Raw genomic sequence first — 26,490 nt, 5'->3', positions numbered from 1 at the left:
CACGAGTTCGCTACAATCATAGTTGTCAAGGAGTCCTAGCATCCAGGCGTCTTGGATGCCTTGTTGGTTTCACCTTGCATCTAGGGCCCCCTCCAATGCCTTGGGTCGCCTAGGCGCCGTGACAACTCCGGTTCCAATTCTGTAACCACCCAACTCTGTTCTCTGTTGGAAGATGATGTGATACCCTTTTAAGAGAAAATTTGGGTCAGTTAATTTTCCAGCCTGTTTAGTAACTCTCATACCAGAACCGACGGCCTGGAACATTTGATGGAAAAAGTAGATCATGGATATTATGGCTTGATCTCCATGAAACACTTTATGACAAGAAGGATGAAAGATTTAGGATTTTGATGTTCCAAAGAGCTGAACATGGATTTTACCCAAGGATAAAGTAACCCTTCAATCAATAAGACCTAGTGTTAAAACTTTCAAATTCAGTGGGATTTCGACTCCTGCCAAAGCTGAAATATGTCGGTAATTTGTGCATCTAAATTTTTGTAGTTATTTTGTTTGGACTGAGTTTTCCTACAGCCACGGTCAAGGAAGAAGCCCTTGACCGAGGGGTTTGGATGGTGTCCATAGGGGATCAGGGAACAGTGGGGGGGGGGGGGGGGTATTATCGACTTCGTACTATGGGTGGGGGTGTGGGCAGAAGATTTATGACCCTTGATGGGTGTACGTGGGTGCAGGAAAACTTTTGCCATTTTGTTTTGCCGAAATTTCCACATTTTAGTCAAAATTTCGAAACATGACAAGACCTTGTACTACTATTATTGCTTCTCTTGTCTGATGTAGAATACGGGTTTTCACCTTTGAAGATACACATCTCTTTAATGAGCCTAAATTTCCTTTAATAATTTTGTATTTAAATATTTTTCCCTTTCGTTTTTTTAAAAGTTCCCTTATAGGCTAATTGATCTTGTTAAACAATAGATCTTTTTCCTTGAAGTATTTTAATTCCATGTAGCAATTTAATTTCTAATTGTTTACCTAATTCATTGGGAAGTCTTTTTATTTTTTATTTTTTTTATTTTTTATTCGGGGTAATATTCTTTGGCAAGAATTTAATATTTAAATGATGTACGTTTTACCTATAGAGGTTTTAGAGGCAGAGTAGAACAGTGGAATAGACTTCTGTTGCTTACCGTGAATAGTGGTGTTTTGGTTGGGCACGTTGGAGTTATCTGATAATTATAGCGCTGAGTAATTTGATTTCATTAGGTTTGGAGCTATTCTGCCGGTGACTCAAGGACACATTTGTCTACATGCCACATGTCTTGATTGTTCATTTATTATTTACCTTTTTATTTTTGGGGGTAAAGGGTGGGGGGGTGTGCCTGATCCCCAATGTGTCCTTTGTCCTGCGGCCATGCTGATAGATGGTAATTCTTGCCAGGTACTGGATCACCCTATTTAACTAGTTTCTTACTTCAGTTGTCTTGGTGCTCTGCAGATTTTACGGGTCCTCATCACAATCTTGGATACTTCTAGTGATCCCAGAGCACTGGCAGTTGCTTGTTATGATCTCGCACAGTTTATTCAGTATCATCCAGCTGGACGGATCATAGTTACTGATCTCAAGGCTAAGGAGCGTGTTATGAAGTTAATGAATCATGAAAATGCTGAGGTAACAAAAAATGCCCTTTTCTGTATTCAGAGGCTTTTCCTTGGGGCAAAGTATGCTAGCTTTTTGCAGAGTTAGGACCCTGTGATACATGGTTTACAAGTTGGTGTCTCAGAAGTCTGTGGACATACAAGGTTATATGGAAATTTGGATTTAAGTGGTTGGAAAATGGTCGTTTTTTATTACCAGAATAATTTATCAATTTGAAGGCTCGTCCCTGTGAGAATATCTTCTTTTGATCTCTTTTATGTTGTGAAAGATAACTTCTGATTATTTTGTGGACTAAAATTGCTTATGACTTTATCTTTAAATTGTTTCTCAGATTATTAATAAAGTTCCCAACTATTCTTTTATTATCATTTGTCAGTGTATCTTCTCTGTAACTGCTTTGTTCAACTAGGGAGAGGATGATATGTGGCCACTGCTTTTGCTTTAGATAATTTCAAAATCAGTTCCTGAAGAATATGACAGATATCTAAACATAGCTACACTCCCATCTCTCTCAAATCAAGCTTCACCAGGAGATTGCTATGAAAAGTGTTATCAAAACTCACTTTTTATTTGATGAACATGAATCACTGCAAAAAAAAAAAAAAAAAAAAAAGTCAAAAAATTGTCGTGTGCAGTGGACTATGACACTCAGAGAAGTAATGAAATTAACATGTGGCTTACCTAAGTTATTTAGCTCTGTTCAATTGTTGGAATGACCAAATAAATGTCCACATGGTAAATGTGGGCCATGCAGTAGAAGTCACTAACAATTACAGTGGGACTCCCCCAACACCCCCCCCCCTCCCTTCAAGCATGGACTTTTTAAACTCAACAAAACACCATAAACATGCCATCAATCAAAAGTCTGAGGTTGTCCACACCACCCTTGACTCATGTGGTAAATCTCAACTAACAAGTGCTAACTTACTAGAAGATAAGGCATAATAGGGCATATGGTTGTTGGGCTTCATATATTTGTGTGTATGAAAAGGTATATATATATTTACATTCCTAGAAAAACTCATGAACTTCAACAGAAGCTACAATTGTCAAGCCTAAATTTAATTGGACTATCAAGCAAGCTATATTTTGAAGAGCAATAGAGAAACTTGTAATCAAAACATACAAGCTTCATCAAACCATGGTCGTTCAGGATTTGATGAATGGAAATGACTTGGAAGGATCTCGGACATCAATGGGACACAATGATCAAGACAAAGGTTCAGAAGCTCAGAGGATTAGGAATATTTTTTGCATATCTTGATGTAATCATATGTAACAACTATAACAGCCTAGATGCCCTTTAATATGAATCAGCCACAAAAAATAGCAGTAACCAATCCCTTCAATGCCAAAGGCTTAAGTAGAGTAGGCATGTTTCCCTCAAGGGTTTTCGATAGGGCGCGGCCATGATGCGGTTTACAAAACATTTAGAAGCAGAGGAGCTGCGGAGGCAACCTCATACAACTCTTTCGTAAGGGCAGTGTCACCAACTAACAGAGAGGATGGAGAATCTAGGATCTAGACCCATGAAATGTTAAGAAAGACATCCAAAATTTGATCACCTGGGCGGTGACTGACCCATGCATTTGAAGTTGACTACAACTTGAACGAGATAAAAGATAAGATATGACTAAAATTCTAATTTTTTTTTTGGTTAAAAGAAAATGTCATTAACTAAAAAGAAAGATAGGAACATTGTCTGATATTATACCAGTTAATTTTTTTTTTCTGAGCCTTAGATGCCAACTTGTGGGCTATAGATATAATGTCCCTAGATGTTTTAATGAGTTTAACAACATCAAAACTTTTCACCAACATAACAACATCTAACAAAAGATTATACACCCCCCATGGCCATCCCTCTTCTGTTCCTTGAGTCAGCCAGTCGATCACCTGTTTACAGTCCATCCAAACAAACGATGTTGTCCAACCTTGCTCCTTCACTTGTTGAAGCCTTTGAAACAGCTCTCGAATCTCCGTTTCTTGTGGCGTCTCAACCAGACCATTATCCATTGAGACCGCAACAAACTAAGAGTGGCACATTGATACTGAGGCCCAACCAACTATGCCAGTGGAGGGCTCATAGCTACCATCACATCTGAGAATTTGGCCTTCTCCTTGTGATAATCTCTGGTACTCAACACAAGATAACATAGAACTTGGAATGGAACAGTGAGTAACATCAACATAAGAGAATAAGTTTAAATCAAAAGACCATTTGAAGACAAGCGGGATAATATGCATGGGATTAGGTGTGGTATGGTTAAATAACACCTCATTCCGAGTCATCCAAATAAAATAAAATGAAATAATAAAAGCAAATAAGATATTTCTTTTGTCAACTTTCCGCAGAGATTGGAGAGAAATCAGAGATTCAATCAAGCCATAAATAGAGGGAGCAAAAAGGGTCTTAGTCCTTAAACCTAATGGGCCAGCAGCAAAGATTCTCTTAGTGAATGTACATGAGAGAAACAGATGCCGAGGGGTTTCTAACTCATTACAACAAAGGCAGCAATATGGGTCCATAGGTAGGGAGGCTAAAAGTTTATTTTTAGTACCAAGGTCATTAATAAGTAACTTCCACAAGAAAATACAAAACTTTGGGTGAATTTTAAGTGCCATATAAAATTCCATACATTCCTAGCTCCCTTGATGCGCAAGGACTTTGATGGATTTTGACATAATAATATAAAAGCATGAATCTGAAATCAACATGATCATCATAAGTGATGGGGAATTGGATGAGTCTGATAAGGATGTCGACCACCTTCTAGCCCAGTTTGATTTCAAGCTCTGTTTCTCATCCGATGAAGAATGCAACAATGCCAACACTAGAAGCGGAAAGAATTTCAAACCTGTCCGGCTCAACGTGGACAACCCAGTTGAGTTGGCAAGGAACCAGAACCAGAATCAGAACCATACTACCATTGAACTAGAAAATGAGGTTCTGAAAGTTTGAAACAACTCAAGAAAACTCAAGCTAACATCTCAATCTGGGGATTGTTAACTAGTTCTCGAACCTATAGAGAGGTAAACCTGAAAGCATTGGCTAGTGTACATGTGCTAATTGAAACTGAACCAGCCCAACTAGCCAACATTGTAGGAGCTCTTTACGCGGTCATAGTTGTTATGTTCTCTGACAAGGATCTCCCACCCGAAGGGACAAACCATACAAAGACGCTCTATATCACTGTTGATTGCAACGGAAGTCGTATTCCTCAAGTCTTAGTAGACAATGGTTCAGCCCTGAACGTCTGCCCACTATGAACTATTCAGCACATAGGGATCGATCCATCGAAGCTACAACCCTCTACACAAGGAATGAGAGCCTACGACAATACTCGAAACCTCTGTCACCCAAGCTTTCTCTTTTTCTCATTTTCTCTTGTGAGGTGTGGGTGTGTGCAAGGGTTTTGTGAAACCCAAAAAATTGGTGATTGGTGCTCTACTTTGTTTTGCGGACGATTGACGGCGATAAAGTGTTGATTAAGTCAATCCACCTCTTGCTTTAGTGTGGAAGAACTATTATCTGGAGGAGGAGCTTCTATTGCGACTCTAAGGTAATTGAACTTTTCCCGTGTTATTTTTTATTCACTGTGATTTTTCGAATATGAATGCAAAAGCTATGTTCTTCAATCTGTTTCCACTGCGCCATTGGTTTCAAACCAACAATTGACATCAGAGCGACATTTTTCCATTCATATTTGAATTTTGTATGATGTGCATAGAGTTCCTCATGCGTTTCCCATCAATGGTTGATGGAAGTGTTTTTCATTTTGGGATTTCAATTCTTTATTTTTTAATCCAATAAAAAAAAAAAGGAAGGGATGCACACGACCTGGTTTGAAGACAACCAGGCCGAATGCATCATGGGTTCATGATCGTAAGGCACTCAAACCTGGAATGCATAATGGATTGAAAAGTTTTATCATGATTTTTTATTTTTGTGAAAAATGGTTTAATCATGATTTTTTAGTTTTTGTGAAAAGTGGTTTAATCATGATTTTTTAGTTTTGTGAAAAGTGGGTTTAATCATGATCTTTTATTTTTGAAATAAGAGGCTTAATCATTATTGCATCACGGCTCTATGGTTGCAAAGCCACCTGGTCGCATGGGCCAAAGCCGCAAGGTTTTTTTAGACTCATGCGCCCAAGTTGCCCCGCATGTCCCTTGGCCGCAAGGCTCTTGCCCTTATGCACCTTGTGCCGCGGCTGATTCCCTTCTTCCCGCAAGTAAAGTACCTGCAAAGGGGAAAAAAAAAGGGGTTCAATAGTATGACTAAGAAGCCATAGATGGGAGGAAAAAGATGAGTGAAAAAAGTATCTTTTCACCCACTCTTGAGAGATTTAATAAAATTAAAATGTTTAATTCCAATTTGAATCTCAATTTTTTTTATGGGCTGGATCTTTTCATCTTCAAAGTGTTTGGATGATCCATATTTTGGTTACATAAGATGTACACCATAATGCATATAAGATGTGTAATATGATTATTTCATGGGGATCTCTATGTCTTCATATTTAATGTGGTTATGGAAATGGATTTAAATTTTTAAATCTACGAGGATGGCTGTTGTTCATGTGATGAATGGAATGTGGATGTGATGTGTTGTGCTCTCTCTCTTTCTCTATCTCTCTTCTCCCCCTTCTTTTTTATAAAATCATGTACTCCACCCCTTGGGCAGTCCAAATGGTGGGTTAGTTTCTCCAACAGGGTTTCTTTATGAAAGGAAAGTGTATAGGTTGCAATTTATTTTTCAATGTAATTTCAACCGGTAGAGACTTGATGGCGACAAAGAGATGGAGGATCACATACGATGATGTATGGAGATGGAGATTCGCATGGACATGCTAGCCATGGAGTTTGTGCATGTTGTGTGCATCATAATGATGCATAAGATGCATGGTTTCCATATTACAAAAATTAATTTAATTTTCTGTTTTTGTGGGAGTAGTAATAATTCGTTATTATTTCCATCAACCTAGCCATCCCATTACCACAATTAATTGTTAATTTAGTTAACATGCATATGATGTGTAATGATGTATATGATGATATTGTATGCCAAACTACGGTCCAGGGATCAAGCCATGGTTCCCTAGGGAAACCAATATACTACAAAATTAGGGTTTTGCACGCCCTGGGTTATCCCATGGTGTCCCATGGGTGCCTTATTAAATTTTAGGGTTTCCCATGGTCGCCCATGGGAACCCTGGTGCATCCCTATTAGGGTTTCTCCTTCCCTATTGTGTCCCATAAAATTAATTATCACAATAGGGACGGAGAAATTCATCTCTAGTCCATCACAAGGCAAGAGGGATCCATCCCATACTCGAATGCGCAACGGAATTAAATCAATTCGAGTTTCTTTCGCATCCCATAAATATTAATAATAAAAAAACTGAAGGAATTAATAAAGAACTGCTAACCTGGTGAACCTCAAGTGTTGCTCCTCCAATAGACAGTGGTTCTTCCTCCAGTGAGCGTTCCAAGCAAACAGATCTGAACCTCCAATGGTGCTACCAAGGTTCTTCAAGCCAATCCCAAATGCTCTCAAATTCTTCAGCATAGATCTAGGGTTTCACAAACCCTAACTCTTAAACACAGATGAGAGAAACTAGAAGAAGAAGAAGAGATCTCAAAGAGGGAGAGAGAGACCAAAACGCAAAAGAGGGGGCTAAGCAAAAACGTGGAGCACTGCCCCCCTCCTGCGTTTTCTGATCCTTTTATAGATCTAGGGTTTTAATTAAACCCTGGATGAATTACTTTAATCCCAGTGAGAGTCTGTCTGTCTCTCTCTCAGTTTGGCAGTTCTGTTTAAACTCAAAATGCTTCTAAAAGGGGAAGAAGCAGAATCTAATACGGAAAGTATTAATTAGCTATTTTATTTAATTATTAATGGATAATTACAATTAACACCAATTCCATTAATTAAATAAAGAACCAATTAAATTAGCAAATTCCAAATAATTCCCTATATGATAACTATTATCATATACAACCCCCCCACTAATCAACACCATCATTATGGAATCTAGGGCACGTACACATGTATTGCCAAACCCCAATCCATAGTACAAGTCCATATACGAGCGTCTGTGCATCTGATCGGGTCCTGCAAAACTTGATAAAATACTTTGTTCAAATAATTATAAATAATGTATCATTTTATGTAAAATAGATTTTTGCAAAACCATTTTCAAAACGGCACTGGATCCAGATTCTGATCCGACCATGCACATACAGTCTCTATCTTGGTGTTCCTCAATCGGGCAGTGGTGACCGTGTTGGATAACTCCTTCACTCACAAAGTGTTCACGTATTCCTAGAACACCGACTTTGACTCGCTTGAGTCTCAGTCATTGGTGAACCAAAGAATGTTATCACACTTTGCAGTGACAGGGTTCCCTCAGGTACAGGGTGTCGGTGACACATGCCTATCCCTTCCTACATCTGGCAGTAATACATGAGGGAATCGACAAAGTAGATTCTACGCCAATGCACACATCAAACATGTGAGCACTCGCATTCGTACCTTGACATCACATGTCTAGGCATACCCAATGCGACGACCATATGATAAGGGTACCCAGCCCAAACCCTAGTCGCCACTACCATTTTAAGTATAACTTACGGACACATAATGCTCAAAAAGTTTATATCGCATGTGACAATATTAAACAAGAATGTATAAATGTTCAATACAAAGGTGAACCGGGTTGAACCGGACCAAACCGGGTTTGATGGACACACACTTGTCCAACAGATATATGATTGTGTTTTATGATTACCCTCAGCTGTTAAAAAGCATGTGTGATATGGATGAATCTTAACCGGTAGATCATATCCATGGCCTCTTATCAATAGTGGATGTAGAGGTTGATAGTATGAACCCCGCAATAGAGCCGATAGGACGTTCTCAGGGTTTCTTTATCAATGGTCTACACTACTTCCCATTGAGTAGGAAATGGACACAGGTAGTGAGGGGGTACTACAATAGTGGACCATCTCTCATGATATTGTGATTCAGTCCGATTTGATAAGAAAACAAATGACTTGAGTGTGTGTCAGCCGATATGATCTGGACATGACACTCAGGTGGCCAATGATATTGGACGCCTTAGAGGTGGATGGCATAGTCCACCCAATCACCGTATATGCAATGATTCCCGATAGGGTAACTTGTGTGTGCAAGGATTGGTTTGTTCTAATTCACTTTACAAGATAAGAGGGAATCTTGAATTGTTAAAAACCATTGTCTATGTTTCACCTGCTGGAATTCGATGGTTATGTTTTTTTTTTGTGTGTTTGATTATATCTTGTACATGTGTAGATATTTGTGCGATGACGGCCTCCGTTAACTCTCTCCCCATGGCATATAGCCCTTTTGTCTGCAACTTCAACATGAATAGATTGAATGTTGAGCTGACTGAGGTGGGCAATATGTTACAAGAGGTGGAGAAAGCGCTTAAGAAGGAAAAGGGTGAGGTCAATGCCACAGAAATCAAAGGTTCTAATTCCAAGAACAAAGGAAAGAAGAACAAGGCCAACAAGGGTAAGACCTTTAAGGGCAAGGGTGGGAAGAAACAAAAGAAAATTGCAAAACCTAAGGGAAAATGCTTTTTTTGTAGAAAGGATGGTCACTGGAAAAGGAACTGTCATGTTTACCTGGCAACTAAGAAGAAGTCGGATGAAACCCCTAAAGAAGGTAATTTTACCACTCGTCATTTATGAGTCAAACTTGTCTTTTGAGCAATCTAAGTCTTGGTTGGTGGATACTGGATCCACTGTCCATGTCTGTAATATGTTGCAGGGGTTCAAAGTGACAAGAAGATTGGATAGGAATGAAGTGCGTCTAAGGATGGGCAGTGGAGCTGAAGCCATGGCGATGGCTATTGGAGAATTTAGTTTAGAATTTGATTCTAGTACTATTTTGTTAAAGGACTGTTATCACGTTCCTTCTTTTAAGAGCAACATTATTTTTGTTTCTAAACTTGTTAAAGACGGTTATAGTTTTTTTCTTTAATGTTTCTCTGATAATTCGTTTGAACAATAAATTCATAGTTTTTGGATATATGAAAAATGGCTTGCATTTTCTAGATTCTCCTATTAAAACGAATGAGGTTTCAAATGTTGATTTGAAACGTAAGAGAGCTCCAGTGAGTTCTAGATACCTATGGCATCTCAGGTTAGGTCATATTAATTTAGATAAGATTAACAGGTTGGTTAAGGATGGACCATTAGAAACCAAGAAGCCCTTTACCAATAAAGGCAAGAGAGCCAGTGGTCTGTTAGACTTATACATACTGATGTGTGTGGATCCATGAATATTCAAGCAAGATATGGTTTCAAATACTTTATTACTTTTATTGATGACTACTCTAGGTATGGTTATATCTATTTGATGCGCAAAAAATCTGAAACTTTTGAAAAGTTCAAGGAGTTTTAGGCAGAAGTCAAAAGACAGTTAGACAAGCACATCAAGTCCCTTTGATCAGATCGAGGAGGAGAGTATTTATCAGATGAGTTCAAAGGATATCTCACTGCAGAAGGAATTGTATCACAATTGACAAACCCCAGTACGCCACAACAAAATGGTGTGTCAAAAAGGCGCAATAGGACCTTGTTGGACATGGTCAGGACCATGCTCACTTTTAGTGAGCTACCTTTATCTTTTTGGTTGTATGCTCTAGATACTGCGATTTATATTTTGAATAGGGTACCAACCAAATCTGTACCTAAAACCTCATTTGAATTATGGAACGGGCATAAGCCTAGCCTAAATCACTTTAGGGTTTGAGGTTGTCCTACGCATGTTCGCAAGCAACAGACAAATAAGTTGGAACCCTGCACTTCTAGATATTTTTTCTTGGGTTACCCCAAGGGCACAATAGGTTACTATTTCTATGACCCCACTGACCAAAAGGTCATTGTTAGTAAGCATGCTACTTTCATTGAAGAGGACCTACTCTCTAAAAGAACTGAATCAGAGGTTATAGAAGAATTGTCTTCTAAATTGGATTTGACAATCCTAGTAGATGACATAGTTGACTTAAACCCTATACCAATCAGCACTCAAGAGCCTCGGCGTAGTGGGAGGACCATTAGGCCACCCGAACATTTCACTATTTTTATAGAAGAAGAAAAGACTGTGGAAGAATTCCACAGTCTCCACTGAGACGGATGATGATCTGTATACTTATTCTGAGGCACTTAAAGATGTGGATGCAAAAAAGTGGCTAGAAGCTATGCGCTCTGAAATCGATTCTCAATGCACTCAAACAATGTCTGGACTCTAGTTGATCCACCACAAGGCATCAAGCCCATTGGATGCAAGTGGATTTTCAAGAGGAAGAGAGGCGTTGATGAAAACATTGAAAGATTCAAGGCAAGACTGGTGGCTAAAGGATACACCTAGGGATGTAAACGGATCGGATTCGGCTCGGATAGTGCTATATCCGCATCCGCATTCGATTAGCTTTCAGATGGATTCAGATAGTGCTAAACGGATACGGACCTGCATACGGATCGGATATTTTATCCATTTACATGTAAATATAGCTTTTCGGATAGCTATAGCCTATCCATATTCGTATCCGTTTAGCTTTTGGACGGATTCGAATAGTGCTAAATAGATACGGACACGGATACAGAAACGGATTTTGGCTATTCATTTACATCCCTAGATACACCCAACAAAAGGGTGTGGATTATGATGAAACCTTTTCTCTAGCATCGATAATGAAATCCATTAGGATATTATTGGCCATCGCAATATACTTTGATTATGAAATCTGACAGATGGATGTACAAACTGCATTTCTGAATGGATTTCTCGAGGAAGAAATCTACATGCATCAACCAGAAGGGTTCTCTTCAAGTGTTGCTCACAACAAAGTCTGCAAGTTACAGAGATCTATTTATGGTCTCAAGCAGGCTTCCAAAAGTTGGAACATCCATTTTGACCAAACAGTCAAAACGTTTGGCTTTGAACAAAACATAGATGAACCTTTCGTTTACAAGAAACTAAGTGGGAGTGCGGTTTGTTTCCTATTACTGTATGTGGATAACATACTACTTATAGGAAATGATGTAGGTATGCTTTCATCTGTGAAAAAGTGGTTATCCTCTACATTCTTGATGAAAGACTTAAGCGAAGCCAGTTACATTCTTGGGATTAAGTTTGTGAGAGATCGCAAGAGAAGGATGTTAGGCTTATCACAATCCACTTATATAGACAAAGTCTTAGCCAGGTTTAATATGGAGAACTCCAAGAAAGGAAATGTTCCTTTCAGACATGGAGTAAGCCTCTCTAAATCCCAATGCCCTCAATCTTGAAAGGACATTGAGGAGATGAAAAGAATTCCCTATGCTTCGACAGTGGGAAATCTCATGTACGCTATGTTATGTACAAGGCCAGACATTTGCTATTCTGTAGGGATTATGAGCCGGTATCAGTCCAACCCTGGACGTGAGCATTGGAATGCTGTCAAGAATATCCTCAAGTATTTAAGAAATTCTAAAGATCATTTATTGGTTTATGGGTTAGAATAGTTGTCAGTCATGGGGTATACAGATTCCGATTTCAAACCGACAAAGATGATAGAAAATCTGCGTCGGAGATGATTTTCATGATGGGTGATGGAGGTGCTATATGGAGGAGTGTAAAATAAAAGTCTACAGCCGATTCTACCACTGAGGTTGAGTACATTGCAGCCAGTGATGTAGCCAAAGAAGCAGTTTGGTTGAAGAAATTCTTAAGCGATCTTAGTGTTGTACTCGAGTTTGTCAAAGATCTAATTCCATTGTATTGTGACAACGAAGGGGCAATAGCTCAAGCAAACGAGCCTAGGGCTCATCAGAGGAACAAGCATGTGCAGTGGAAGTATCACCTAATAAGGGAGATCATCCAACAAGGTGATGTAGCTGTCATGAAGGTTGACTCAGTGGACAATGTGTTAGATCCCATGACCAAAGGCTTAGCACCAGTTGTGTTTTTGAAACATGTAGATTCTATGGGTGTTAGGCATATGGGAGATTGGTTTTGATGTACAAGTAGGAGATTGTTGGATATGTGTCCATCAAACCCGATTTAATAATAAAATGTTTATTTCATTTCATGCATGGCATGTATTTTATTGGGCTTGTACATTGTTCCATGGGTTTTCACTCAAAACGGTTCTTGGCTAGGGACAAGAGCGGACATCCCGTTCATATGGTTGTCACATTGTCTGTTACCAGAAATGAGTTTTCGGTGCATAAATGTGGGTACGCATATTGTGTGTGTATAGAAAAGAATCTGGTAGGAATCTCGCATGTGCTACTGCCAGCTATTTGAGAATGAGATTCATAACTGTCGGTTGACCTTTGACCTGAGAGATCCTATTCATTGCAGCGCTGGGTCACTTGTTTTTGTAAGCCAGTGGTTGACGTCCTACGGACTATATATTGGCACACTGGATACGTGATCACACATTGTTAATGAAAGAAATGCTCAACATGAAATCTACTACCGTTAATTCGAGAATATCAAGAAGAAAGAAAGTCTCTGATGGATCGGACAGAAATCTGGTACCAGTGTCATTTTGTAAATTATTTACAAAACTATTTTGTAATATGGAAAATAATTATTAATATTTTTAAATTTATTTGAAATATTTTGCGGGTGTCCCATCACAATCACAGAATCTCTGAAATGGACTTGTACAATGAGTTGGGGTGGCAGTATTTAATTACATGCCCTATAGCTCGTTATGCGATATTGGATTTGTGGAAGGTCTTATATGTAAATTAAAGAATTTAATTGTACATGACAATATTTGAGAGTATTAAATTGATTAATTATCTTTTTGTTTATGGCAATAGATAAAATATAATTAGGTTATATGATTGACCATAATTAAAGAGATAACAATCCCTTTTAGATTCTACATCTTCTCATTACGGAAGCAAGGGTGTTACATAAAATTAGAAAGTGGGGAGTTTCACCAACTTAGCAACACTTTGGTTTTTGGAAACCATGCTTGGGAAAAGCAACTTGGCAAGTTTCAATTTTAGAAAGTGGTCTTTGCCAAGCTATGATCTCAAAAGGGATAAAAAATTATAAAAAGGGGGAGGAGAAGGAGAGCTGTTTTTGGAGCTTGTCCCTCTCTCTCCCCCAAGTCTTCTCTTTTTCTCATCTTCTCTTGTAAGGTGTGAGTGTGTGCAAGGGTATTGTGAAACCCAAGAAATTGGTGGTTGGTGCTCTAATTTGTTTTGCGAACGATTGACGACGACAAAGTGTTGATCAAGTCAATCCACCCCTTGCTTCAGTGTGAAAAAACTATTATCTGGAGGACCTTCGATTGCGGCTCTAAGGTAATCGAACTTTTCCCGTGTTATTTTTGGTTCACCGTGGTTTTCCGAATAAGAATGCAAAAACGATGTTCTTCGATCCGTTTCTGCTGAGCCATTGGTTTCAAACCAACAGCATGCCCTATCTCGTTGCCTGGCCCTACGTGTTTATACGCCTACGGATAGGCTTAAGCCCTGCCCCATGCCCATAGGGGCTTATGTGACCTTTCCCGAACAAGTGGGGGGCTATAAGTCCCCCCCCCCCACCATTTGAAGGCTTTAAAGGAGAGAATAATTCATGGAAAAAATACCTTTTGAAGCCGTCACTCCCCTTTTTCAATTGCACGTTATAGAACCATCATACCTCTTCCCAATATTTTATAAAATTCCTCAAATACCCTTGGTTCACTCATTTTTTCATTTGGAGCAACCACACATGGAAAGACTGTTGGTGGATTTTGGCAACAAGTTCCGACCACCTAAGGATCCCCTACATTGAGCTAGGACACTCCCTCACTTTAAGGGTAACTATCTTTAATTTTGTATTTATTTTGATTTTTCTTAGTGAAAAATACGTTGTTTTAGTGTAAAATTATTAAAAATAGTTACCATGTTTCAAAAAATTTGAAACTATTATGCAACTTGTCTCCCGCTGTGCTTGATGTCCACTAATTTTTTCAGAGTTCATATGCCTTGGATAGTTTGGCCTCTGTGTTCATTTTAATAATTTTTAAAATTTGAAACTATGGAGCATGTATGTTTAAATCCCATGTTTTAATTAGTATGTACGTTTTGGTTTGGGCTAATTCAGCCTCCAAACCTGGATTTATTATTTTTCTCTTCTTATCCTGTTGTGACATTTCAAAAATTACAATAAATACAAAAAATGCATAAATTTCCTCAGAAAAATATGGGATGATCATTTCAGTATACTAGATTTTATGAGCTCAATAGCTACTATTTTCCATGCATGTGTCATGTTGTGTATGCTCCTCATTCCTCTAGGAAATTGATGTCATTTTTAGGTTTCAATGCAAAAATGAGAAAAAAAAAATAAAAATAAATGTGCACATGTTATTTTTATGATTTTTAATCATATAATAACATAACCCAATGTTTATTATGCCTTTACATATGCAATCCTTTTTTTTTTGTTATTTTAAATACATTTATTAACATGTTTTGTATATTTTCATGAATATGATAAATATGCATTACAAAATTGTCATATCATGTTCATGATGAACTTCAGCCATCTCAGTATTTTTACATGACATACCAATATGTAGGGTAATCATGCATAATTGTACATTTTTTTAAAATATCCATGTATTTTTTTTCTAAAAATGTATTTCCATTTTTCCCCTCATGCATATTTTCATTAGAAAAATAGAAAAATTTGTTTCCTAAAATGGGTGATGTCAATTTGCACTTCAAGGGCATATTGGTAATTTCATAAGTAGAAATAAAAAATTGATTAAATCTCAAAAATTCAGAAAAAAAAATTCTTCTATTCAATACTGAAAAAAATAAAATATGATAAAATCCCAAAAAATCAGAAAAACATGTATGCATGCTCATGTCATGTCACATTCATGCCCAAAAGGCATTTTGGTCATTTCACTAAGTACAAGCCCAAAACTATTTTTCAGCATCAAACTTTGTATACTTTTTCATATCAAGGTGTTTAACATAATTTTCAAAACTTGTAATGATTTTAAAATGTATGCCCTAGCACTTTTACCACTTTACCTTCTAGGGGTATTTTGGTCATTTTATTTTTACATTTTATTTAAGGCTCCAATAAGGGTTTGATCACTCACTTTGCATGTTTTAATCTTCATAAACATGTTTCAAACTTAAAAATACATTTTCATGAAGTTTCCCGCACATCACATGCATCATTGCCTTATAGGGCATTTTGGACATTTTACAATGGTCGGGCCTAATATCTGTTTTAGGATCATAATTTCTTACACATTGTCATTTTAAACCATTAGGGATCATTCCTTACAGTTTTCATGCATCATAAATCCATTCCCATGCATATTTGTATTTTTGCCCTAACAAGGGCATTTCGATAATGTTACCATCTTGCACTATTTAACCTTGTGAATATTTTCAATAATTCATATGTATTTCTCTAGTGTTATTTAGTAATGTTGCAGTTATACATGACATTTAAATGTGATTTCATTCACTTATTTCATATTTTGGTCGTTCAGGGGCAATTTCATAATTTTAGCTATTTTGACTTTAAAAGTTTATTCATTGAAATAATGTATCATCCTTCATCATATTAAACATAATTTAAGTTTTTAATCATTTTGTGTAGTTGACTTAAGGATTTCGACCATAGAGTTTAGATTTCTAACTTAAAAAAATGCATCAATCAGATCAAAGTAGGATCCATAATATACTTAATCACCTAACCTAGGATTACCAAAAAAAAACCAAACCTAGAGTTAGTAATTATGATTAATGCATTAGTATTTATTTGTTTGATTAGAGTCTTAAATCTCAACCAAGATAAGTTAAACCTTTAAAAATTAGATTAACTTGGTGCATATTACGAATAACCAACAAATGTACAACAAATGTATAGCTAATAGTGTGGTCTAAGAAGACCAGTTATCAGCGGCGACGGTTACTGGGTACCTAACACATTCTCATCTTGTAACTTGATACTTACTCAAAGATCTGGGGCAAACCAGTCATTGAGTCTTGGAGTTAATTTAGTGCCCTTTCTAAGAAGGAGGGGCACCATTTAGGGGTCCTACACCCCAAATCTAGGTGGCGACTCCCATTTTTCCATCTTCTCCTGGACCGGCGGATTTTTCATCCCAGAGGGACGATTACTAGGTACCTAACACATTCTTAGCCTGTAACATGATACTTACCCAAAAATCTAGGGCAAACTAGCCATTGAGTCTTGGAGTTAATTTAGTCCCCTTCTATGAAGGAGGGGCACCATTTCAGGGTCCTAGACCCCAAATCTAGGTGGTGACTTCCATTTTTTCATCTTCCCCCTACAAGGGTGTGCAAGTGACCGCCAGATTTTTCATCCCGTACAGCTATAATGATGACTCCACAGGGAATTATCAAATTTCTGACTAACCACTGTTTGTTATACACTTGTTTTGCTTACTCTAACCTTCCCCTCTGACCGCCCTGGTTCATATGCATTTGCTGATTAATCGGATTAGAATTATTATACTTTCACTACTTCGAATGTGTGTGAAAACAAAGGGCTTTGGGAGAACTCTCCCTCCTCTCGGTTGGAATAAAGGTTTAAGGTTTCTAATTGACAAGGAGTGGCCACCTAGATTAGGATCTAGGACCCAAACTGAAAATTCAAAATTGATTCCATTCGAACTAATCTAACCCAAAGGTTAGGGTCTAGTTGCGGTCCAAGTAAGGTGTTAAGAACTTCGGTCCACCTGATAAAAACTGGACTTCTACCCTTGGTTATTGCATTGTGTATGGGCGAATTGTTGTCAAATCAATGGCTAACTGAGGTGGCAGATCACCCATCATCAGCGAGGGGATACCCTTGGCATTGTGTGCCAAACCAAGTTTGGAAATAAATTTGAAATTATTTTACTACCCCGAAGGTGAAGAATCCCTTATGGAGAATTTGTGCTGATGATATTGCAACTTCAAAGGCCCTTAATTATAGACAAATAGAGGTTGAGCCTCTTTGTCAACATCGTGGGTCCGTTGTAGAATCAAGTGATCACATTTTTCTCCATTATCCTTTTGTCCGGTCAATTTGATTCGGTTGTAGTCTCTCCTTTACTATCCAAGTTATTAATGACTACCCTATGCACCGTTAATTCCAAGATTGGAAAGCTTTCCTTCAGCATGGCAAGAACTCTTATAAGGAATCCTCTTTCCTATGTACTTACATTTGTTGGTATTTATGGTTTGCACAAAATGATTTACTTTTTGGCCGACAATGTTGGACTCCTGTGGAGGTTATTGAGGTAGCTCAGAAGCCTAGGAAAGATTTTTTGGGAGCATCTTCATTTTCCTTTTCTCCTCCAAGATTCCAAGCATCAATGAGTCCATCATCATGGGAGCCCCCTCCCTTTTCTTCATTTAAGTTGAACTGTGATGCCTCGGTTCTCCCTGATAAGAAGCAAGGAGGATTGGGTTTTCTCATTAGGAACTCCCAAGGTCATTGCATCGTTGTGGTCTCCGAGCCATGTTTTGTGTAGGATGTCCTTCTTAATAAAGCATTGGCGATTAGACAAGGACTTCTACAAGCTATCTTAGAGGGAATTGAAAATTTAATTGATGAGAGTGACAATCAAAAAGTGATCTTGACCTTGCAATCGGGCTCTTCTTTCCCTCCTCTAGCAATTTGGCCAATTGTTAAAGATATTATGTATCTTCAGGCTTCTTTTGAGTCTTGTTGTTTTCAATTCATTCCAAGAGCTAGCTATTGCTGATGCTCTTGCTAAGAGGGCCTTGTCCATAGCGAGGAGGACAACTTGGCCTTTATCCGATCCCTATCTTGTTGACGGGAGTGTATCTCACTCTTTTGAATAGATTAGCTATTTACCAAAAAAAAATCATGAAGGAGGGATTATGAAAACATGTTGCATACGTTTTTGCTAAAGATCAGCAGAGATTATATTAAAGAGAAAGAAAAAAAATTTACAAGAGAAAAAATAGGTATTGCCAAATATAAGAAGGAACAAAAAAACTACGTATGGAGAAAAAAACAGCCTTAACCGAAGCAATATTGAGGTCTCCTTGAGCATCCCAAGATACATCATTTGAGAAAAATCATGGAGCCACATCCCAAACAGAAGAAATTCTTGTGGATGTTGCATGTTTAGCTAAAGAGTTTACGACCATAAGAAATACGCCAAGCAATCCTATCAAGAAAACTCTTCATAGCTAACCATTCTTGACAAAAAACACAAGGAATAGCTCTTTTTAAGATACTATTCACAATCGAATTTGAATCACATTCAATCCAAATTCGATTAAAACCAAGATATCTGGAAATTTTGATCCCCTCCATGAAAGCTGCAAATTCTGTTCAAAAGTTTGTAGTTATTGTTAGTCAAGGCGGAAGCGAATCGATTCAAAATTAAGTTCAAAAATTTTAAGCACAAGGGTCTCATTGAATACATGAATATCATACTAATCTTGATGGGGATGGAATGGTGACCTAGAACACACAATTGGCGTGTTCTGCCAAAGGAATGCAGTGTAAGGTCACGAACACCGAAGCTTGCTTTGCTCTCCAATGGCCAAAGCTTGTGGTTGAAGGAGATTTTTCTCTTTTCAACTCTCAACTCTCTAAAATTATTAGCAATTAAGTTCTTAAAATTGACCTAAGCCTTCTCCTTTAAAGAGAATGTTTATTTTGGAGATTACAATCGAACGGTTAAAGTTGTTCCAAGTGATATGATCCTAAAGGGTAGCCCTTTAAGTTATCCATATTTGGACATAAGGAAATCTCTACAATAAAATTTTCTATAATTTCATAAAAGGACATCTCTACAAAAGGCGTAACCTAAAAATCCCCAATCGATAGATGTTTTATTACAATTTCTCCCCACACTACTAACATCCATAATAGACCCCCGCAACCATGGAATAAAATTCACCATCACAATTTCGGTCTACTATAATTAATCATGAGAGTGTCTATGACTTTGAATAGTCAAAAAATATTTGAAAACTATTTTAAAATAATTAAATTTATTAATAATAAAATAAAAACTTCAAAAATACCAAGGCCTTGGATTTGGCTCAATAAAATCCGACAACTCTCTTTTGGATGTTCTCCCTATACGGGCAGTGAAAACCCTATTGAGCATCACATCTATTACTATCCGGATTACATACATCGAACAGTCGATATATAGTCAGTCCTTTTGGTAGACATCAACCATTGACTCACCACAAATGCTCACAACATAAATAAAATAGCAAGTATCTCTCAGGTATGGAAAAAGTAACTACCAGAGATTTTCATCGCAGATCAAAACACGACGGTGAATAATCCAAGAATCTTTGTGGATCAATATTCAACACTAGATGTGCCCGTATTTACATTTTTGCCTAATCCTTATTGAACGAATGTATAATACGGCAACCATAGAACAGATTACCTAACTCTGTCCAAAGTTGTGAACAACAAACGGTATAAAGTGGGCAGTTACACTGAATAAAAATTATGACAAACACATAATATAAGCAAATCAATTAATTAATTTAATCAAATTAAATTGGGTTTGATGGACACACATCAATATGCAACATATCCAATAGTTATACCTATGCTATTCTCCGATGCAAGTCATGCACAAATGCAACAATGAGATTTCGGATTACTCCATGGCCAGGGGAGTCCATATTAACTTAGTTAATGCGCTCATTCTTGCAAAGTTTTGTAGGGTAAGCATTGTTACACCCAAGCCGAAGCAAACTCTTGAAGTTCACTGAAAACCACCTCCTATTGGATGGTGGAAACTCAACATTGACGGTTCGTCGATTGGAAACCCCGGTTATTCAGGTGCAGGGGGTATTCTCAGGAATCACTTGGGTGCCACCTGTAGATGTTTTTTCATGTTTCTAGGAATTGGAACAAACTTCCAATCTGAAATGGCTGCATTTTTTATTGGCATCAAAGAAGCGAAAGATCTAGAGGTGGAACGTATCTAGGTGGAATGCGATTCAACCACAGTGGTAACAAGCATCCTAAACTCTAGCATTCCCTGGGATTTCATGCAACACTGGTGGACGACTGACGGTTACCTAAGGTCCACACAATGGAACATCACCCACTGTTACAGGGAGGGTAATGTCCCAGCGGATGCTCTTGCAAATCGAGCAGCTCCCCTTAAAATTTCAAAGAAGAGGAATGACTCTCCAAACTTCATTGCCCATGCGACTTCTTGGGAAGCATTAGGTAGATCATATTACAACTTCTTCTGATCTGTTGTGAGGTTATCATGCCCGAACAATTTTATTTGTAATTGGCTAAAGATGCTTTAGAGTTTGAGCATCTGAACTTCTTTTCTTTTTATATCTTTCTTTATATCATCAATACATACTTGCTGTTCTTCTAGCAAAAAAAGAAAATAGTTATACCCAAATAGGAAGAGAAACATCTCACCGGGAGACCTAAATCAACATGAAAATTCCCTCCAGCTCCTGCATGACCGAGGTTACCGAGAGCGCAACCCTCAATATTTAATTTGACCCATCTTTCTTGTGGGCACTCCCAAAATGGCTTCAAAAATCTTCTTAGGCACAGATGTAGACATGGAGATCCGCATTGCTTTGGAAATGATAAAATCCTTAATCGATTTAATAGAATATGCTAAAATAATATAATACTCCTGAAGATCTTGTAATATATACTACATAGTCATGAAAGGAATCCTATGATATAGAGGGAATATCAGAAGAATAGGCCGGTTGGACCAGAAAAAGTCCACCCAGAGTGGTCGGAGGTACTAAACAAGATGGATTGAATCATATATCAAATGGAAAATCTTGAGGAGCTCTACAGACACACCACCTTTGGCAGTGATGTATGCCCTTTTTTGTCCATCCGAGCATATTTCGAAGGCGAAAAGGCCCTTCTGAAGTTTGAAATTTGAATTTTGGCATAATTTTTAAATTTTGATTTATTGGTGCACTTTTTGAAATCTATTAAAAAATTGACATTTTTCGTCCCTTTCTTCTACCTTGTGGATTCGAGGTTGTTTATGCTAGAATGAAATCTAGCTCACCTATCTTCTATTGCATCAAATGGTATCAGAGCTTTTCAGTAAGTGCTTGTGACGTTTGGAACATTCACGAGCAGTAGTGAAAAGCAAACATCCGTGAATAAGCTCTGGAATCTGCCATTGCAGAATAGAAATAAAGTAGAAAGAGGAACTGAGAGAGAAGACAAGGGGAACTGAGGGCTTTATAAGGGTTTTGAGCTTCAACTCCACCATTCCATGGTCATGTTAACATTTTAGGATTTTAGGATTGGTGTGTGAAAAGTGTGATTACATTTTCATTAAAAAAAACTCTCAAATGACAAAATGTCCTTTCTATGGATAAGACATTCGAAGAACATTTCTCAATGGATAGCTATTTGGCGGGAAGAATTGAATGGTGTAGATTGAAGTGGATGGGAAAAAGTGTGTTTGGATGGTGAAGTTGTAAATAAAGGATGACTATATTATACGCCGTCGTTTGACCGGGCAGGCAGACTCTAGCTTTCAACTTTCAGGTCTTCTGAAAATTTCAATCTGAGAACACCGTTAATATTCTGTATAACCTTTTTGGTAAAAAATGTTTATAACCCACTTGTGATCTAGGCGCACATTTGGGTGTACGACAGTAACCACTCACCGAAGAGGAGACATCTCAACAAAATGGAGGTCATGGAGTTGATGCCCTTTGGGCAACACTGGAAGCTCAACAACAAGCCATGGAGAACGAATTTTGACAGATCCGGGAAGCCATCACGACTCTACACCTCAACAGAAATCAGGAAGGAGGCAGAAATAACCACGCTAATGGTTCTCGCCAAGCCAGACCTACTGGTCACCATATTCCTGAAGATCGCGGCAATGACAAAGAGAATCGTGTTGAGCATTTCCCCCCAAACCGACCGCGTAGATAACCTACCTATGATGAAGACGATGATTCAAAGGAAGATGACGAAAAATTCACAGCATATGGAGGTGGCAGACGACATTGAAATGTTGATGACTATCGCATCAAAGCAGAGGTTCCTAACTTCTCTGGGAACCTAGACATTGAAGGCTTCCTTGACTGGATGTACGAAGTCGAAAAGTTCTTGTGGGCACTCCCTTCCTTGACCATTATTCCAAATTATGGAGAACCAAGGAACTGGAGCTGATTTCATATGAAATTTGTGCCATGCTGATTTCACTGAAAAACATTCCATATTTGGAAGGGAACCAAACACGACGGTCCTCAGCCCCAACTAAGGGAAGGGGGGACATTGGAAATTAATTAGATCATAAATCTCTTTTAGAATGCCGGATTCCTCCACCGGGAAGTACCAAACTCCATCGACAATGAAATCAGCCACTTTAGCCAACAACTGATTGGAAAAAAAAAACCAATTGGAATAAGCTCAGAAATACAAAAATCTCTCATCCATCGATCTTTCCAAAAATTTATATGAGAACCTTCCCCTACGATCCATCTCTCTTTATCAAAAACAGAGTACCAAAATTTTTTGACTCCAGGTCAAATAGAAGAAGAGAGAGATCTCTTCAGAGAACCATCCAAAGCAAAATATTTTGCCACATAAAATCAGCAAAAGAAGAATCTTCATTTTTAATAGCCCAACACAGTTTGGAAAGTAGAGCCAAATTTAAATCTTTGAGCCGAAGAATTCCCAAACCTCCTTCCTTCTTAGGGTTACACATTTTAAATCAGCATTCATAAATAAGAAAATATCATACACATATAGCATATGAGAAGGGACATAAACATTTCTCGGACCAGGCATGGCCCTTATCTTTCCCTCCAACCTAAGAGTATTGATCCCTCTACACAACTTCTTCTGCAATAATAAAGAGAAGAGGAGAAAGGGGGTCAGCTTGACGAACACCACGGTCAACACCAAAGAAATCAACATGACCTCCATTGACTAAGATCGAAATCCTAGAAGATTTTAAGATTTGATGAAGCCTGAATATCCACACCTCAGTGAAACCAAATTTGAGGAGGACATCAAACCAGGAACGTGCAATCCAATGTATCATATGCCTGTTGAATATCTAATTTTAAACCCAGACTACCACCATGACATTTCATAAACATCAGATTTCCCAGTTCCGACGCCATACAAATATTAGAGAAAATTACCTTTCCAATTGGAAAGGCCCCTTGCTCTTCAGAAATCAGCCTCGGCAAAAAGGAAGACAACTGGGTAGCCATGATTTTGGGATGATCTTGAAGAAAAAATCCCAAGAAAGATTGGCGTAAATTGGCCTACCCGCTTAGCACCTTTAGCTTTTGGAATCGTGATAAAGTTACTATTCACTCCTTTCGACACGACCCCCTCTATAAAAAAAATTTATAGTCATACACACCTCCTTACCAACAAAATCCCAGGAAGCACAAAAAAAGTGTCAGGGAAACCATCAGGACCAGGAGCACTATTGGGATCGAAGTCACACATAGCCGCCTTAATTTCATCCTCTGAAGGACCACTAGGGAGCATAGTATAAGGGGAAGATGACATGAAAACAAGAATAAGGAGAACATGACATCCCAAAAATAAAGGGAAAAAGATCCTCTTAAACACGTTGCACAAATGAAAACAAGAATAAGGGGAAGATGGCATACCTTGATCCAGCTTTGTCTCCATGGTTAGTATACTAGAATGTAAAACAAAAATATTGGGAGTAATGAAAATCCTAAGCTAAACATGTTAGGGACACTTCATATACATGTTGAAATTACAAATTTGCCATTCTATGCTCATGTCGTCACATATAGCTAGTAATCAAATCATGAAATAAGCATGGAAATTGTATCATACATGTATCAAGCAGTCTAAGCATGTTTAACATGGATATTCTATTGAAAATGTGAAAATAAACATAAAATAGTATGACAAAAATGCCCCTATGTCTAGATTCTACCTAAAAGGAGAGAAATATGAAGAAAATTGTGGGAAATGGATTTAAAACCCAAAACGAAAAGAAAACTTGATGAAATGGTGATAAAACATCTAAATAGTCCTAAGTGAACAAAAACATTCAAATTAAAAATATTAGAAAGGTGTTAAGACGATGAAAATCGAAATAGTAAAAAAATGAAGCAGAAATCTATCCTAGACAAAGAGGAAAATTTTGAAAAACAATATTAAAAGGCTGTAAAAATCATGGGAAAATCCTGGTAAGAAGCTAAAGGGCTAAAGGAAAACAAGGTGTAAAGGGCCTCTTGCCAAACCCTACTGGAGGTTCATATAACTATGCACAACATCGCTCTCACTAAGGGAAATAGTGGTGTATGCTTAGAAAAACAAGGATTAAAAATCATAATGGTAAAGAAAAGAAATGAAACCAAAAGTAAAATAAAGAAGACTCACCTGTCTACAACTTCCGTAAAAAGATGAAGTGATTAGAGATTCCTAGACTCAAGACATAAAAAGCTCAAGCCAGACATGGCATAGCAAACCAGCAACTCAAGCTCGAAAAGTACTCCAAAGCTTAATAATATGTCTCTTTCTCGTCTAATCAACACAATCCTCCTAAAATGTGAGAGGAGTCATCTATTTCTAGCCTTAGGGTAACCGTGCAAGGCATGTGTTCTTAGTTTCCATTCTCAATGGATCTTCTTTCTTTAAGAAGAGGGGTCTACATTGGCTTTGAATTGAAGGAGATCACTTCCATTGAATCAGTTCCGTGCAATCAGTCCAGATGGTTAGAGTAGTGTCATGCCGTGATCCTAGTTGTTGTAGTCCAAGTTGTAGTCTTGTTGCTTCAACTTCCTATGCTGAGCCTGCATGACCAAAAGCAGAACAAGCAGATAGAAATTGTTTGTTTTAAATGATGATAGCCGCATCCCCTGAGTGTTTTAGGAAACTGCCATCACAGATAATAGTCAAGGAATCAGTATTGGTAAGATCAAGTATTTCCCTAATGGTGGATGAGGCCTAAAGAGGATTAATCTGATGTTTTGGGTCAGTCTTGGGTACATAGGGTATAAGGTGTAGTTCTCCAATCCATTGGTTGACATTGTTGATTATAGATAGAGGGTTTTGGGGGGATATGGATACCCCACACTGATTTCTTTCAGACCAAATAAAGTAACAGGTGATAGAGAAGATAGCTAAAATGAATTTGAGATCAAGGAAGGCCAAGGTGGTGGTATGGAGGGTATAGAAGAGGTCAAGGATGGAGTTAGCCGTTAGGGATTCAGTGCGCAAACCCAATGGTCCTGCAGACCAAATATGTTTGGAAAATTCACATAAGAGGAAAAGGTGCCAAGGTGTTTCATTGTGGGATTTACAAAACACACAAAGGTCCCGAATTGATAGAAATTTTGATAGGGTTGACCGAGTCCCTAATCCATTTCAGAAAAGTTCCCAATGGACAAGTTTGAACTTAGGATGAATTTTGAGAGACCAAATTAACTCCAAAATTGGTTTGAAAGGACTCATAGGGGGGAGGAGGGATTATTGAAAGATGGATCATCTAGGAGTCAGGTTGCCACCTTTGTGGTAAGGTTCCCAGTTTTAGTGAAAGGACAAAAGATGAAAGCATCATGTGGATGGGTAGTTAAAGGAATATTGGTGATACAGTTTGTTGTGTGACGTGGAAAAATGGAATGTAAGAGTGATAGATTCCAACTTCTGCCACTTAGGAGATCAAAGACAACAGTGTAATTAAGGAGGCCTGTGATGACATAGTTGATTGATAAAAAGAGGGGAGATTCCAGATATCCAATTGCAATCTCAAAGAGAGATCTGAGAGCCAGACCCTAATTTCCATTGAGTCAATTTCCAGAGGGAAGGAAGAATGGGT

The 26,490-nt window shown here is 38.0% G+C and overlaps 1 protein-coding gene across 1 annotated transcript in view; it reads left to right on the top strand.

The window, feature by feature from the left end:
- Positions 1-1,784, top strand: part of LOC122669330 (V-type proton ATPase subunit H-like) — a 35,440-nt gene extending 33,656 nt beyond the window's left edge. The window contains exon 11 of the mRNA XM_043866078.1: positions 1,454-1,784. Within this exon, the coding sequence (XP_043722013.1) occupies positions 1,454-1,702 (249 nt within the window). The 3' untranslated portion in view covers positions 1,703-1,784. The remainder of the gene's footprint in view (positions 1-1,453) is intronic.
- The last annotated feature ends 24,706 nt before the right edge of the window (positions 1,785-26,490 follow it).

Source organism: Telopea speciosissima, chromosome 7, assembly GCF_018873765.1.
Source record: "Telopea speciosissima isolate NSW1024214 ecotype Mountain lineage chromosome 7, Tspe_v1, whole genome shotgun sequence".
Classification (NCBI taxonomy): Eukaryota; Viridiplantae; Streptophyta; class Magnoliopsida; order Proteales; family Proteaceae; genus Telopea; species Telopea speciosissima.
This window is presented reverse-complemented; position numbering and strand designations above follow the sequence as displayed.